Genomic DNA, 13,898 nt, shown 5'->3' with positions numbered 1-13,898 from the left:
GGTTTCAGACACCTGTATGGAGCTTTGGCAAGTTGGAGCTGCTGCTCCTGAAAATGTTTGTGAGGATCCACTTTCCCTGCTTTACAAAGCTACAATTCCCCAAAAATACACTGATCTAAGTCTGGAAGTGCTAGAAATTGTTCTTGTATTACATTATAAAAGACAAGGCATCAAGAAACAGTTTGAACTTCTATCAGAGTAAGATACTTGGTTTTGACCACTTGCCTGATTCATCAGTAACCTTATTAAATACAGTAAGTTTATTACAACTTAAAAGTGAAGCATTTTTAATGTTTTATTCTCAGGATGACATGTTTTAATTAATAACCATTTCGAACTTTACCAACTCATTTCTAAAAGACTGACTCCCACACCAGTTCTGGAGCCTAAGCTCAGATGACATTAATAAGGAGTTTCCATTTCGAGTTAATAAATAAGGAATGCACTCAGTTTGTTTTACCCCAAGATTCCAACTGTTGAGACGAGCTTCGAGGTCATTGTCACTCAAAGAAACTGTTTTGTTGTGATGATCATCCTGGAACAGAAAAAAGTCAAACAAAATATCAGAAGAGCTGGTGGATACACAATTTAAAATAAAGCTTTGGCTTGGCCATTCCTACACTGCATTTCCTGAGAGTGGCACGATACCTCTGACAGCTTTAATCTAAATAGCTCAGTTACCAGAAGAAAGGAATTCTGAGGATAAATTAGCCAGAGTCTTCACTTTATAATGTTCTTCTTTTCTTATTCTGATCTCCTCCACACAGGGTGAATTTACTAAACAAAAACCAAAATACTCCATTTCAAAATACTCCATATTCTAAAAACGATTCATCTCTCCACAGTACCCTTTGTGGGGCTAATTCAGAATTCAGACATCACCTGATCAGCCTCCAAAGGAAAAAAAAATAAATTTAAAAATTAAAAGGAAAGCACAGCAGTGGACAACTATCACTGGGCAGTTATCAAAGCAGAGCTGCTGCCCAGCTCAAGGCTGAGGGTCCTCTCTGCAGAAAGGATTTCCAGCACCCCACCAGGACTGGGGTTATTGTTGCTCCAGGAAGTAACAAGGAATTGTCTTTCAGAAGAAAGTTTTTCCTGCAGGATAACAATAACCACGGACTGCATTCCATGGGGAAGCTGGTACAGAACATTTTGCTTAACTGAGATATTTAGAAAAACAACACCGGAGTGTGAATTTCTGTCTTACTAAGTTTTGTTAACAAGAGCCTTGTGGATGGACCTGCCAGCACCTCTCCTTTCAATCTCCTCATTTGTCATAATCATTCAGTGAGTGGAGCTTGGGCTGCATTTCATCCACACTTGGTTGAGGCAGCTCTTAATGTCTCTTAAAAGACTCCCTGTTCCTCTACCTGGGCCTGAATTCTGCCAGAACATCTGTGTGCCCTGACAACAGAACAAGATATTATTTGTCCCAGCCAGTCAAACATTATCAAACTGTCTGGCAAAGCAAAAGAGGATTATTTCACTTAAAGGCCCTTTTAAAGCTGTAGTCACAGGAGAATCCAATATATGAAGCTGAAGAACAGTGGAGTGCAGTGATCTCTTTAACACTGCCCTGGAAGCTGTGGCAGAGCCAGCAACAAAAAGACAACAAGCCAAAACAACAAAAAAACCCCCCTCACAAAACAACTTTAAAGCCCCAAAACCAGATCTCAAGTGAAAAAAAATAATTTTCTTCACAATAAGTGTTCCATAAGGAATATTTCTCTAAGTAAAATAAACACAAAACCAATAAGAAGAAATTTAGTAAATCTAGCATTTTGGTGGATACATAATTTAAAATAAAGCTTCTTAAAATAAACCAAACTTAAAATAAACAAAAAAATCTGGTTTTATTTTTAATCATGGGATTGCTGGTTTTAAGTTATACTTGTGTAAATACATTCATACCAATCAGAGCCTAGGGCAGAGACACTGTTTTTGCCCACTGACCACCTGCAACCTGTCATGACAAACCATCCTCTTGCTAATCCTCTATTCCAGATGCTCAACAGAACACAAATTTCCTCAGAACACTCCCAATTTCTCCCAGTTGCACTTCATGTCCTCATAAATTCTTGGCTGTGCCCAGCAAGGAAGGGAAGAACAGCCTGTATGAATTCCTCAGGTGGCAACAGCCCACTCCCAGCTGCAGTCTTTGTGAACTGTTCCCCTGATATCATCAAAAAAGAATTATGGGCAGACCTCAGCAGGTTCATACAGCAAATTCAGTGTTCCATGGAGGGATGGGAGTTGTTGTAGATGTGGTAAAAGCCACATTTATGAAGGGAAACAGCACATTTCTTGGAAAGGGATATTTGTCAGGAGCAATTTTCAGTGTAAATGCTTGCAATTATACACACAATATCACTAAATATTTTGGGCTGAACAGGTTTTCCATGAAGTCTGTTCAGTGTCCTTTCATCAGCCACAAATGCTCCTTGTGGAAAGTCTGATGAAACAAAACTGTCCAAAATTCACTCTTGCAGAGGTCAACCATCACCAACCAGAGCCAGAGGCATCTCTGCAGCTTTCTTTAATCTATTATTGCAAAATAATGCAAGATGATGTCACTGCAGGCACCTTGCCAAGCCCAGGGAAAACAAAGCACCCAACACACTAAACAGAGGGCAGGAACTGGGATGAACTGGGAGCATCCTACAAGGAATTCCCTCCCCCCTGCACTGCAGAGAACAGACTTTGGGGAGCTTTAGTCCCTGTCTGCACCTTTACACAGGGCTCATGACCCACACGACCAGAAATAACAGCTTTACAGGGATATATAAAAACCAACTCATGGAAAATAGAGCAAGTTCTATGAGAAAAAGGAGAAGGATCTTACAGACTGTGACGTGCCCAGGTCATTTTCCCCTGTCCTGTGAAGATAAACCCCGGAATGGGATATATCTGATGGCTTCTCACTGGATGTTTCCCTGTTATTAACAACAAGAGTAAGCAGAGAGAGAAAAAAAAAATTCATTTTCAACAATCTGTGGCACACAAAGGATGTTAATCATAGAGTAGAATCTTTTAAAATATACAGGAAAAAATAATTATCAAGATGTATGGATCAAAAAAAGGAGAAAAAGAGAAAATTTCTTGTCAAAGGCAAACAAAAGCCTTAAGTATTCCATTAAAAAAACACCACCAGAAAAAACCCATGCCAACAGAAACCCCAGAAATATTGTGTACATAATAGTACATTAAAAAGCATTCACTGCTTTTCTTTTACTACATGACCCAACATCACACAATGGATTTTAGAATAAATCCAAGTTAACCAGGAAGGTTGATCTAGGAGAATGCTTTTGAAATAGTGGAGTGCTAGACAGGGATTTTCTGCAAAAGCTTTTGTCATAAATAAAATACTTGAACAGAAGGAAATTAAGAATAGCAGGTGAAGAGAACTGCCCCTGATGCACCTGGTCAACAGATATTTATCAACCACAGAACAGTGAAAGAAAAGAACAGCCTGAAACAAAATAAAATAAAAATTATAAGCATTTATTAGATAGGCTGATACAGCAAAAGATCCAAAACAGCAGCAAAACACCCTTCAGCATAAACTCCACTGTCAAATCCACAGGTATTAAGGTAATTAAAAACTCCTGTTAGTCCCTTCACCTTCCCATGACTGGTTATATTACATTAAAATCAAATCAGACCATTAAAATACCTTCCTTCCTTTCCATCTGGCAGCAAATGAGATGGTTGTTATGCCAAAGAGACTCTGAGATGAATTAAGTGTTTATGAACAGAACAACAACAGTTGGATGTACAATATAAACGAGTCACTTCTAGGAAGACAAACACAAAGTTTTCACAAAGCACAGGGGCCCAGCTTTCATCAAAACAGCAGGGAACAGAGAAATACAACAACTGGGAGCAAACCTTCCCTTCCAGCACCAATAAATCCCATATCAACAACATGTATGGATGCATAACAGCCATTACAAAGCACTAAATAGTTTAGATAAGCAGAGTCTTAGAGGTAAAAAGGATCAAAAGAAAATTTAATAACACAATGCCTCTTGCATTTCTTCCCGAGATTTCATTTGACACAAAATTACCTTTCATTAAAGGGAGATAAATCTTTGCCTGTCGGTAAATCTGCACTTTTATCAGATTTGTTTTCTCAGCAACGCTCAGGTTAAACAATTCAATAATGTTCCAATTGTTAAAAATGAGAGAAAACAGAATTCATGCCCTTATCATTCAGAGATTAAGGAATGTCAACAAATACACAAACCAAGCCAAGTCACCTGTAATACTCTCAATTTGACAAAAGGGGGGAAAAAAGGTTTACATAGATTTTAGTTCTGTATTTGCTGTTTGGAAGAGGGACTGAAAAGGAAGCTGCTTTACTTGATTCTATAAACAGAATTTGAAGTTGTTACGGGTGGACCACTATTTTGCTCCTCTCAAGCATATTCTGCCCATTCACTCCCTTTTCCAGCCTTCTGCCAACACAAGGCAGGTTCCAAAAATAAAATAAAATCACAGGATTGTTTCTTTTTCCTCCCAGGGCAGGTGAGTGAGAAGTGGTCAGTCTTGATATCAGCCCTGTGACCTCCTGCTTCAGCCAAAACACTGAGCATGGGAGAAGGAAGCAATTTTCTGCTAATAAAGGCGATTAGCAAATAATAACCTACTAGGAACAAAGTGAGGGAAACTCACTGGTTCCTCCTGGTCCAGCACAGCTCCACACTAACCTTTAACAGTGTTTTTCAGGCACAATCTCTAAACATACAGTAGAATTTTCCTGTGGGGTCAGAAACACCAGGTTTCTGTTCCACATTCCTCAAACCAACCCTCTCGTGTTTCAAAATAAAGCTGCACCTTTCCAGCACCAGCTGCCTTGGGCTTATTCATCCACCTCCCAGCTTGCAAGTAAGGTTTGTTTACCTCCTTTTCATTTAGGCAGAAAAACAACTTCATATAGAAAAGTCAAAGTTGCCAAACACAGAATTATTTGTATGGCAAGATAAAAATCACTATGAAAAGAACTTCTCTGTTTGGGCCTTTGAAAGGGGAGAATCTTGAGATAAATAACAGCAAGCAGTTACTCAAACATGTCTCGCTGACATTATCTATTTTGCCCTGAGAAAATGTTGTAAGAACTGAGTCATGCCTGGAATGCAAAATTTTCATCCAGCTACACATATTCCATGCCCATGGATCCAGTTTTCCCAATGCACATTCGGAGGAGAGAGACAAATACAATGGAACTCGATCACCATCTGCTGGCTCTCCCTACAAACTGCACATCCCAGAAATATTTCATATATTCCATCTTTACCTGCACTGATAGCTCGTTCAAAACTGTAAATACAAAGAAAACCAGGATCTATATGTTGGATATAGGTAATGTCTTAACACAGTCACATGTAAATAAGTATTAAATAAGCTATTTCTACAAAAAACAACAGCTGAAATATCTACCTTCAATATTTTTCCTGCATAGCTCACAAGAAAACTCATTTCTCATTGCTCTGAAGACTAATTTAAGTCATCTACAGAACCATTAAAATTTGCCAACACAAATTCAGATTTCCTCAGACACAATTCCACTCTTGGTTTGAGCACCCATTAGCAGAGCTGTGCCTACACAGCAAAGTTTCACTTCCAGAGTCCCCTAAATCAGAAACATTACTCCATCACATTTACTTGCTTCTCCTGACATGGAATAATATGCAATCCACATCCCCAGAGCCTTGGGAACCATATATTGATCACCAAATCAGGTATTGCTTCATTTCCACAGGATAAAAGATAAAAAGTAGATGAAATAAAGCTCCACTACCTCACCCAAAACTTCAGGAAATTTGCCAGACCGAGCTGAATCTTAGGTTCAGACACTGAGAGGGAAAAGGGGTCAGATTCCCAATATTCTAGTATGAACCAAGTGGGAAGATAGAAAAAATAAGGCAAAGAACACAGGGGTGGGAGTAGTGGAACTGTACCTCAGCTCTCCTCAAATGGGGACCAGCACCAGTCGGATACAGAGGGAAGAATATGCAAATAACCCCCCAGCTGACAGTAGTTAAGGAATTAGGAGTAATTAAGTGTATTTTTATGCCACAAATACGGCCTTGGAGAGATATCAATATGCTAAATTGGGCCTAACAGGGCAGAGCTGTGCTGATATTGTTTTACTGCTTCTAACACCCAAAGTGATCCTTTATCATGATGATGCTACACCCAGTGACCAAGACAATCTGACCACATCCAGGCCAGGTATCTTGACATGGCACAATGTCAACACAAATTCAGCCAAGGTCTCAAAAACCATCTGTAAAGCATGATACAATCCTTGTTTTCATAAGGTCAAATCAGTTTTTTTCTAATTGAGGGTATCTGGACACCTCTTCCCAAAAACCCTCTGAGTCACCAAGCCCAAGGCAGGAATATGATAACTCAGCTGGCAATTTTCCATTCTCTGCCTCTGTTTCTTAAACCACAAGGCTCTTATCAAAACCACAGGCTCCTATCAGAGCAACCAGAAGAGCCCTTAGTCCTCAGGAAAAGGGGATACATCAGACCTAAGAGCAGCTTTTTAAGTGATTGTTAGAATTACACATAGTTACTGGATGCAGAAGAGGAAAAGCTTCATGATACTCAATATCAACATGATTTAACTTGCAAGAGTGTCTAACTGTCATCTCTCCAAATCACAGCTGAAAAATTAAAAACATGATTAAAGAAACATGATATAAACATCATATACATATAAACATGATATAGAGCAAACACATCAGTGTGCCTACAATAAAACAGCTAATGATGGCCACTTATGAAAAATGTAAGTGAACACACTAAAAAAAGCACTAAACTTGTGAAACAAAACCTGCACATGTATTTGTAACGTGATGAAATCAAACCAGAAGCTTCATACAGAAGCAAACACTCACTTCCACCTGCACAGCACCTACTGAGCCTTGAATAATAGTCACAGCCTATGTCTGAGTGCTTCCTTCACCAAGGATTTCAGAGAGGTTAAACATTAACTAAACTTCCAAACCAGCAAACAAGAGGCCACTCCATCCATGACTGAAATGCAGTCACATCAAAAAAAAAAAAAAAAAACAAAACAAAAACCCAAAAAGGAACATAGATCTTGATAATCAGCACCAAGTTGTGCTGCAAAGAAAATCCAGAAAATAAATACTTAAGAACAGTAGACTGAACTAAAATTTACCTAATAGTCCCTCAAACAGAGGGAACAGAGCTGAAGATTTCCAACACTGTCCAACTGACCAGCTGGGCACTCCTTCAATACTGCAGGGACATTTTTCCAAGCCAACAGGAGAACAAGCCTCAATAACCTGACCCATTTCAGCCCTTTCCCTGCTCTGTGAGCAGCTCTATTCCCAACTGATTGGAACTAAGGATGCAGCTGAAGCTCATGAGCTCCTGCAAACCTCCCCAGAGCCAATGGATTGCCAGAACAAGGTGCAGCTACAGGTGTTCAGGGTTCAGCTGCAGAGCTGCAAATGAGCAATGCTGAATTTTTTAAATTATCCTAATGACAAACATGCAGGATTTAAGCACAGGTGGTGCTGGTCACCAACAAAGCTCATGGATTTGTAGTAGGCACCATGATATGGACCAAAACATTTTAAATCAAACTCAAAGAGTTGTTGTTCAGACAAGGATGAAGCCACTGCAAACAATCCTCCCCACTCAAAAACATGGCAGAGTATCCCCCAGGCAGCAGCTCTGATTTTTAGCCTCCTAAATTTTAACAAGTACAGCTGGGCCAGCCTGACCTTCTGGAATCCAAGATTTATTATGCTTAAGGGAAATATAAAGAAATCTTGCTAGTTCATAAAGAAGCCCTGATGAAACACAAGACAAATAGGTGTTCAGGGTGAACCAACACACTCACAAAAAGATAAATCAAATCTCTCTGGACACATGAAACTTTTCCTCCTTTCTCACAGAACAGCAAACTTTGCTTATCTGCAGGAAGCCATTATTCTGCTTCCTCTAAAAAAAACCCCAAAAATCTGGGAGCAAGAACATAGAACAACCTTTAAATCCACCATCTGTGTGCTTGTTTAGATTTCTAATCTCTACAGGAAATATAGCCATTAATAACTATTTGATAAAACAGCTCCTTTCAGCATTATGGCCCTAGACTACAAATGTTAACTTAGATTTTCCAGGTTAAGTGTCTGTAACTGAAAGGAGGAGGAGAACAAGAGGAAGGGAAAGAGGACAGAGCTTGGAGGGGTATGGAGGATGAAAGAAGACACGATGGAGAAAAGTAAGAATGAAAAAGTCTAGAATATTTCATTACATTGAAGCAATTACCAGAGTTTCTGTTTATCAAGTACAAACACTGATGAGTCCATCACAAACTCACACAAACTGAAACATCCATAGCTTATCAAATCAGAAATCTATTAAATATCAAATACTGAACAAAGCAAACACAGAAATCTTACCCCTGTGCTATTGATACAGAAGATTCCTCTTTAGCTTCACTGTTTTCTAGTTCTCCCAGGACCCACTCAGGCAAACAGCCTGAGCTATTGCTCACAGCTCCTGCTGTACTTAGTTCTTCAACAAAAGTTGTCTGTAATGAGAATAAAAGCAAAATCAACAAAAGATATTTGCACCAATACATTCTTTACACAGTTAAAAGTTGTTCTTTACAGGAATATCTGCAGTAAAAACATCCTTTTTCCAGTGAAGGCAGTGGCAGATGCCACACTCCCAACCCATGGAAATTCATACAACAGGCAACAGTGTAAATGTTTTCCAGTACTTTACTTCCTTCAGTATGGGTAATTTTAGCATAAATTAGGATTGTTATCCCATTAAAGCTGATGCCAGCATCGACACACTATATTCAGGTCTTCAGAAAACAAACTTAACAAGCTTAACAACATCTGTGTGAACAGCCATCTTATCTTTCACAGATACACAGCCTCCTATAATCACCTCTAAAGTCACCACCTTCGAGCACATTTCTCCTTTCACAAAACTGCTGATTAAGACAAAAGAAAGCCTCAACGGCTTTTTATTACATATTTTCAAAGAATCAGAAATTGTTTCTTCAGAACACTGATTTTTATAAGCCTTCTAATCTGAATTTTGAAGAAGATAAAGGTTTCATAAGAGGTTTTGCCCATTAAAAGATTTTCCCAACATCATTTTTCACATTCGTGCCAAAGCAAAGAGGCAAATGCATCTTGAGGGTATATCTTTGTTTGCCTCACACTCACCATGTAGGAAGGTAAACTTTTCAGCAATCCTTGTTCTGGTTTTTGTGCAAAAGGTCCCTCCAGGACTCCTTGTTTCAGCATGTGGAGCAAAAGTTTTGCGTACGAGTTCCGATTCTTCCTTCCCTCTAATCCTACCCCTGCTCCTGAGGGTCTGCAGAGTTTTTTAATCCACAGTGCACATACTCTTCGTGCTGAAAACACAGATATACATCCTCATTCTACATTTTCAGAGCAAATCAAACACATTGAAGAAACAGAAGCCATCACTGGTCACCAGTTTCACGGGTGTCTCCCTTCTACCCAAAAGTTTAAAGCAAAACAAACCAACCCAAATGACCAAACCAAACAAAAACAGTTAAACAGATTATTTATAAGTCTTTAACAATAGTTCAAATTTACATATTCCAGAAACATTTTCTATAAATTCATGTTTACATCACTTCCAGAAATGGCATGTTTGGGAATCAATCCCTAACAAGGACAGAAGACATAAATCAGCAGGAATTCTGCAATCACTGCAAGAGCAGCCATTAACTACAACTTACAGCCTGCATGAGCATTAATAGTTTAAATACATAATAAATATTCATTAATTAAAAAAAAATAATCTGTATTTACACAAGTTTTGCTACCAGATGATGAAATTATTCATTTCGTTAAATGTTCACACAGAAAGGTCTTAATTTGTAGGGTATGTGCCTTTAATAATAGCTAGTTGGCTGTAAAAAAAAATAGATATAAAACATCATTTATTAATTGGTGTTCCTATTATTACACATTCCTAACCAAATTTTAACACCTTTATAACTAGAAAATATTTGTAATTTGTAAGGGCCATCTCAAAAACAATGTCTTTAAGAAGTTTTTTGTTTCTACAGCATTAGCTTTTTAAAAAGAAATACTAATGTGTTTATGCAAAAAGCATATTCACATCGTAAAGATAAAACAGATAAGCTCAAACAAGTACAGCAGGTATCTAAAAACTGCAACTTTAGAAGTTGGAAAAACCCTGTGTCAAAACCATGCCATAGCAGACAATAAGTTTTTGGTTAAACTAAGTGAAACAAGTACATAGATACAAAATTATAATTATCAGTCACCTAGAATTCTGTTATTAGCCTTTAAATGCACATTTTACCATATTTACCAGAACTATCCTGCAGCTTTAGAACATAAGGCTTCATAGCCACAACATAGCGATTCAATTCTGTATCCAGCTTCTCAGAGATTTCGTCTTCACTGCTCATTTTGGAAGAACATTCACCACATCGGAGGAGAAAAGGTCAAAAATCACTTTTACATCAGTCTGTCTTCACCTCGGGGCCCCGCAAAGACATGCTTGGAAACTGCGCAGGAAACAGAACTAGATGTGTTACTGCACACAAATAAACAGGAAACTAAGAGGGATTGTTTGCAAACAGCAGATACGAGGATGTGTTTGTTTGGGTTTGAAATTGAACCTCCAACCACGCGCTAAATGTAATTCATTACACGCAATTTGTACAGAGCACCTCCAGGCGCTTGTGTGGTACCGCCTTCCTAACCTGGTACTCCTTAGGGTTAGAGCGGGTTTTTTTTAAGGCAGAGGGGAAAAAAAAAAAGGAGACTCTAGTAGAAAAACTGGAAACCAGAAGCAAGTAGAGGTATAGTTAAAAGCGGCAGAACCAAAAACGTTGTCAGGGCTGGATTTTGAGGAGGCAGCGCTGCAAAGACAAGCGCTCATCACCAAACTGTCACAAACCACGGAGCTGGAGGGGACCCAAAAGGATCATCGCGTCTTAAGTGAATCGCTGTTAAGTAAATAGATGGGGATTGACCCCACAACCTCGGTGTTATCAGCACCAGGTCTGACCAACCGAGGGTCATTTCCCAGCTGGAACCGGGGACCGTTTTTGTGCATTTCACCTGCAACCCGCCCGTCCCTGTGCCCGCCGGAGCCGCTGACGGTCCCTCCCCTGCGCACAGACCCGTGCCCATCATCCCCATCCCCTCCCTCCCTGCCCCGAACCGCCCGCGGGCACCTCCCCGGCCGCTGCCCCTTTACCTCGGGAGGGCAGAGCCGGGCCGGGACCCCCGAACGGGGGAGGCAGAGCCGGCGGGTCCCGGCCCCGCTCGGGGCAGGCACGGCCGGGCTGAGCCGGCGGCCGAACGTTCAAACCGGCCCCGCTCCCGGCGGCCCCGCGGGCCCCGCGCGTTTCCGTTTCCGCGGGTTACCGGCGGCACGGCCCGGACAGCCCGGCCTGGAGCCACACCCGAGCACGGCCTGGGGAGAGGGGGTGGGCCGGGGGAGCTGCTGGTGCCCAGAAACCTTCACGGGGAAAAACCGCTTGGGCTTAATTACAGTGCGTGGGAGCCGCGGGGGAGGCACGGCAGGGGCGCGGTCACTGCCTGGGCTCGTTACGGGATCGGGCGCTGATCTCCCTGCGAGCGGGGACAGGACCGGAGGGAACGGCTGGAGCTGTGTCAGGGCAGGGTCAGGTTGGATCTCAGGGAAAGGTGCTTCCCCCAGAGGGGTCGGGCGCTGAACAGGCTCCCCGGGGCGCTGGTCACAGCGCCGAGGCTGCCAGAGCTCCAGGAGGGTTTGGGTGATCATCTCAGGTGTGAGGATCACCTGAGGATCCACTTCTTGGGGATGGTGCTGTGCGGGACCAGGAGATGGACTTCATGATCCTTGTTCCAGCTCAGGATGTTCTGTGATTCTGCAACATCTCTACCCCAAAACCCACGGGTTGCACTTCTTTTGTAGCCGTGCCAAGAAAACCAAAAAGAAAGATCCAAAAGAAGGAAGGAAGAATCCCAAAGAATCAGAGAAATCTCCCAGTCCTTTGAGCTCTTCAGTCTCTTCTTCAGTCAATGATTGTGTGTATGTGCAATCCCAAATAAAACCTCTGGCTGACTCCTCTATTTCTCTTTCCCCCACAGTCTGTCACGGGCCTTACTGCCTGTGTAGCGCCTAAAGCGCTTTTATCTTGAACAAACAAACTCTTCAGCTCTCCTAAGCTTGATTCGCACGCACACACACATCAAACAAGAAATCCTTAAGTGTAGGGTAGAAAATTGGCTGTTTGCTTTGATTTCTCAGCTAATCTTCAGCAGAAGTGACTCCGTGTTGAGGCTCACTGGGTGATAGCTCTGACAGCTACACCGGTGCCTGCTCAGGTTGCCTTAAACCCACATTTGCATGGAAGCACTGCAAAAATCACTGATGGAATATTTCATCCGTGGTCAAATCTCATGAGTATGTTGCAAAGATGATTTATTACCTTTAAGTTCCAAATTTAAAATATTTGTCATTTAATATAATGTGGAAGATGAGAGTGCTTTTCGTCTGGCTTAAAACCACAGTGGATTCTTGCAGCACAGTGACACTACCAGGTGGCTGAACTTGCCAGACTTCTCTGAATCATCACCTCAGATAACCAGATTTGTCAGGGGAATTTTGTAGTCGGTATAAAACCAATTTGTCCAAATCATAGGAGACAGAGGAGAGTTCTATTAGTTACTAGAATATGAAAGGCTGAATGGACTGAAGAATGTGACTCTCCAGGCAGGTTTTCCAGGGGCAGCACATCAGCATGTTGGTCAGGTGATGCAGGGAGAGGTTTGCATTTCTGTCCAGCTTTGCAAATCTGGTTTTCACCATTGAAAAGGGGGGGAATTTCTAAGCCACCCTTTTTGTACGTTGTTATTCATTGATTTGTTTCTGCACGTTGCCTTCAGATTTGAGTATGTCCCTGTCATGCTCGTCACAAAGTACTTTGAAAAACTGAATTTGCAGGAATATGGTGAAAAAGAACATGAGGCCGAGCAGAACCAATGAAATTGGAATTGCTGCTCCAAGAGAAATTTCCTGAAGGAATAGCTCCAGTTTCTGGGTCTGCTTACTAGTGCAGAGCAGGGTGGCCAGAGAGGTTGAAGCCTACCTGCAGTGATTTGATAACTACATAACTTCTCTCCAAAAACATGAAAGAAAAATAAAAGACTGAAGAAATTACTGAGGTCTTGTCTCCAGCCAAAGTGCAGCCTGGACGTGAGGAGCACTGATGTGCACTGACCTTCCTGAGAAAATCACTGTTACAGAACACAGAAATATCCCAGCCAGAATACAGAATACTCCCAATTCGAATTGTAAAAATATGACCATTTAAGTAAAACACACTCAACATTTTTTTTCACCTCATTTTACCATGTCCCCTTATCTCTGTAACTGTCTCAGCAGGTTGCCACAAGTAACATGAACACAGCTTAAGGCATTCTTTCAAACACCTCAAAAAAAATAAAAAGGGGGGGGGAGTGGAAGAAAAAGGCAGGTTTCACTGCCTCCTACCAGCCTCTGGAACACTTCGAGTTGCAAGACATTATTTTTCAGACCTTCTGAGCCAATCTGTCATGTCTGAAAAGTTGTGATTCACAAACACCTCACTACTTCAAAGAGTTAACAGGTCACAGATTTTTTTTTTTTCTCCCCCTTCTTGCTTCAGGAGACTAGATAATAAATTCAGCATGTGAACATTGGCTCCTAAGGGTGATCCTTTCAAGTGTTCCAGCACTGCATATCCAGCGAGGAAGCAGGGCCAGCTGACGAGCTCAGTCATTATCCTGCTGCATGGGAAAGTAGAGGTGGGAAAATTTGCTCAGAAAAAAAATCTCAGTTTTCCTGAG

General features: G+C 41.2%; 1 protein-coding gene and 1 long non-coding RNA gene across 5 annotated transcripts in view; one reads left to right on the top strand and one right to left on the bottom strand.

The window, feature by feature from the left end:
* The window catches only part of CEP112 (centrosomal protein 112), a 155,072-nt gene extending 143,650 nt beyond the window's left edge, over positions 1 to 11,422 (bottom strand). For all 4 annotated transcript variants that reach the window (XM_064676103.1, XM_064676102.1, XM_064676104.1 and 1 more), the window contains exons 1-6: positions 11,281 to 11,422; positions 10,384 to 10,582; positions 9,237 to 9,427; positions 8,454 to 8,584; positions 2,846 to 2,936; positions 461 to 535 (exon numbers count right to left, since the gene is read on the bottom strand). In XM_064676103.1, coding sequence (XP_064532173.1) covers positions 461 to 535; positions 2,846 to 2,936; positions 8,454 to 8,584; positions 9,237 to 9,427; positions 10,384 to 10,483 — 588 coding nt within the window. In that variant the 5' untranslated portion in view covers positions 10,484 to 10,582; positions 11,281 to 11,422. The remainder of the gene's footprint in view (positions 1 to 460; positions 536 to 2,845; positions 2,937 to 8,453; positions 8,585 to 9,236; positions 9,428 to 10,383; positions 10,583 to 11,280) is intronic.
* On the top strand, positions 11,403 to 12,140 carry LOC135424649 (uncharacterized). Its single transcript, XR_010435300.1, has 2 exons — positions 11,403 to 11,714; positions 11,983 to 12,140. It is a non-coding gene; the product is annotated as an uncharacterized LOC135424649 (long non-coding RNA).
* Positions 12,141 to 13,898: the final 1,758 nt, after the last annotated feature.

Source organism: Pseudopipra pipra, chromosome 19, assembly GCF_036250125.1.
Source record: "Pseudopipra pipra isolate bDixPip1 chromosome 19, bDixPip1.hap1, whole genome shotgun sequence".
Lineage (NCBI taxonomy): Eukaryota > Metazoa > Chordata > Aves > Passeriformes > Pipridae > Pseudopipra > Pseudopipra pipra.
This window is presented reverse-complemented; position numbering and strand designations above follow the sequence as displayed.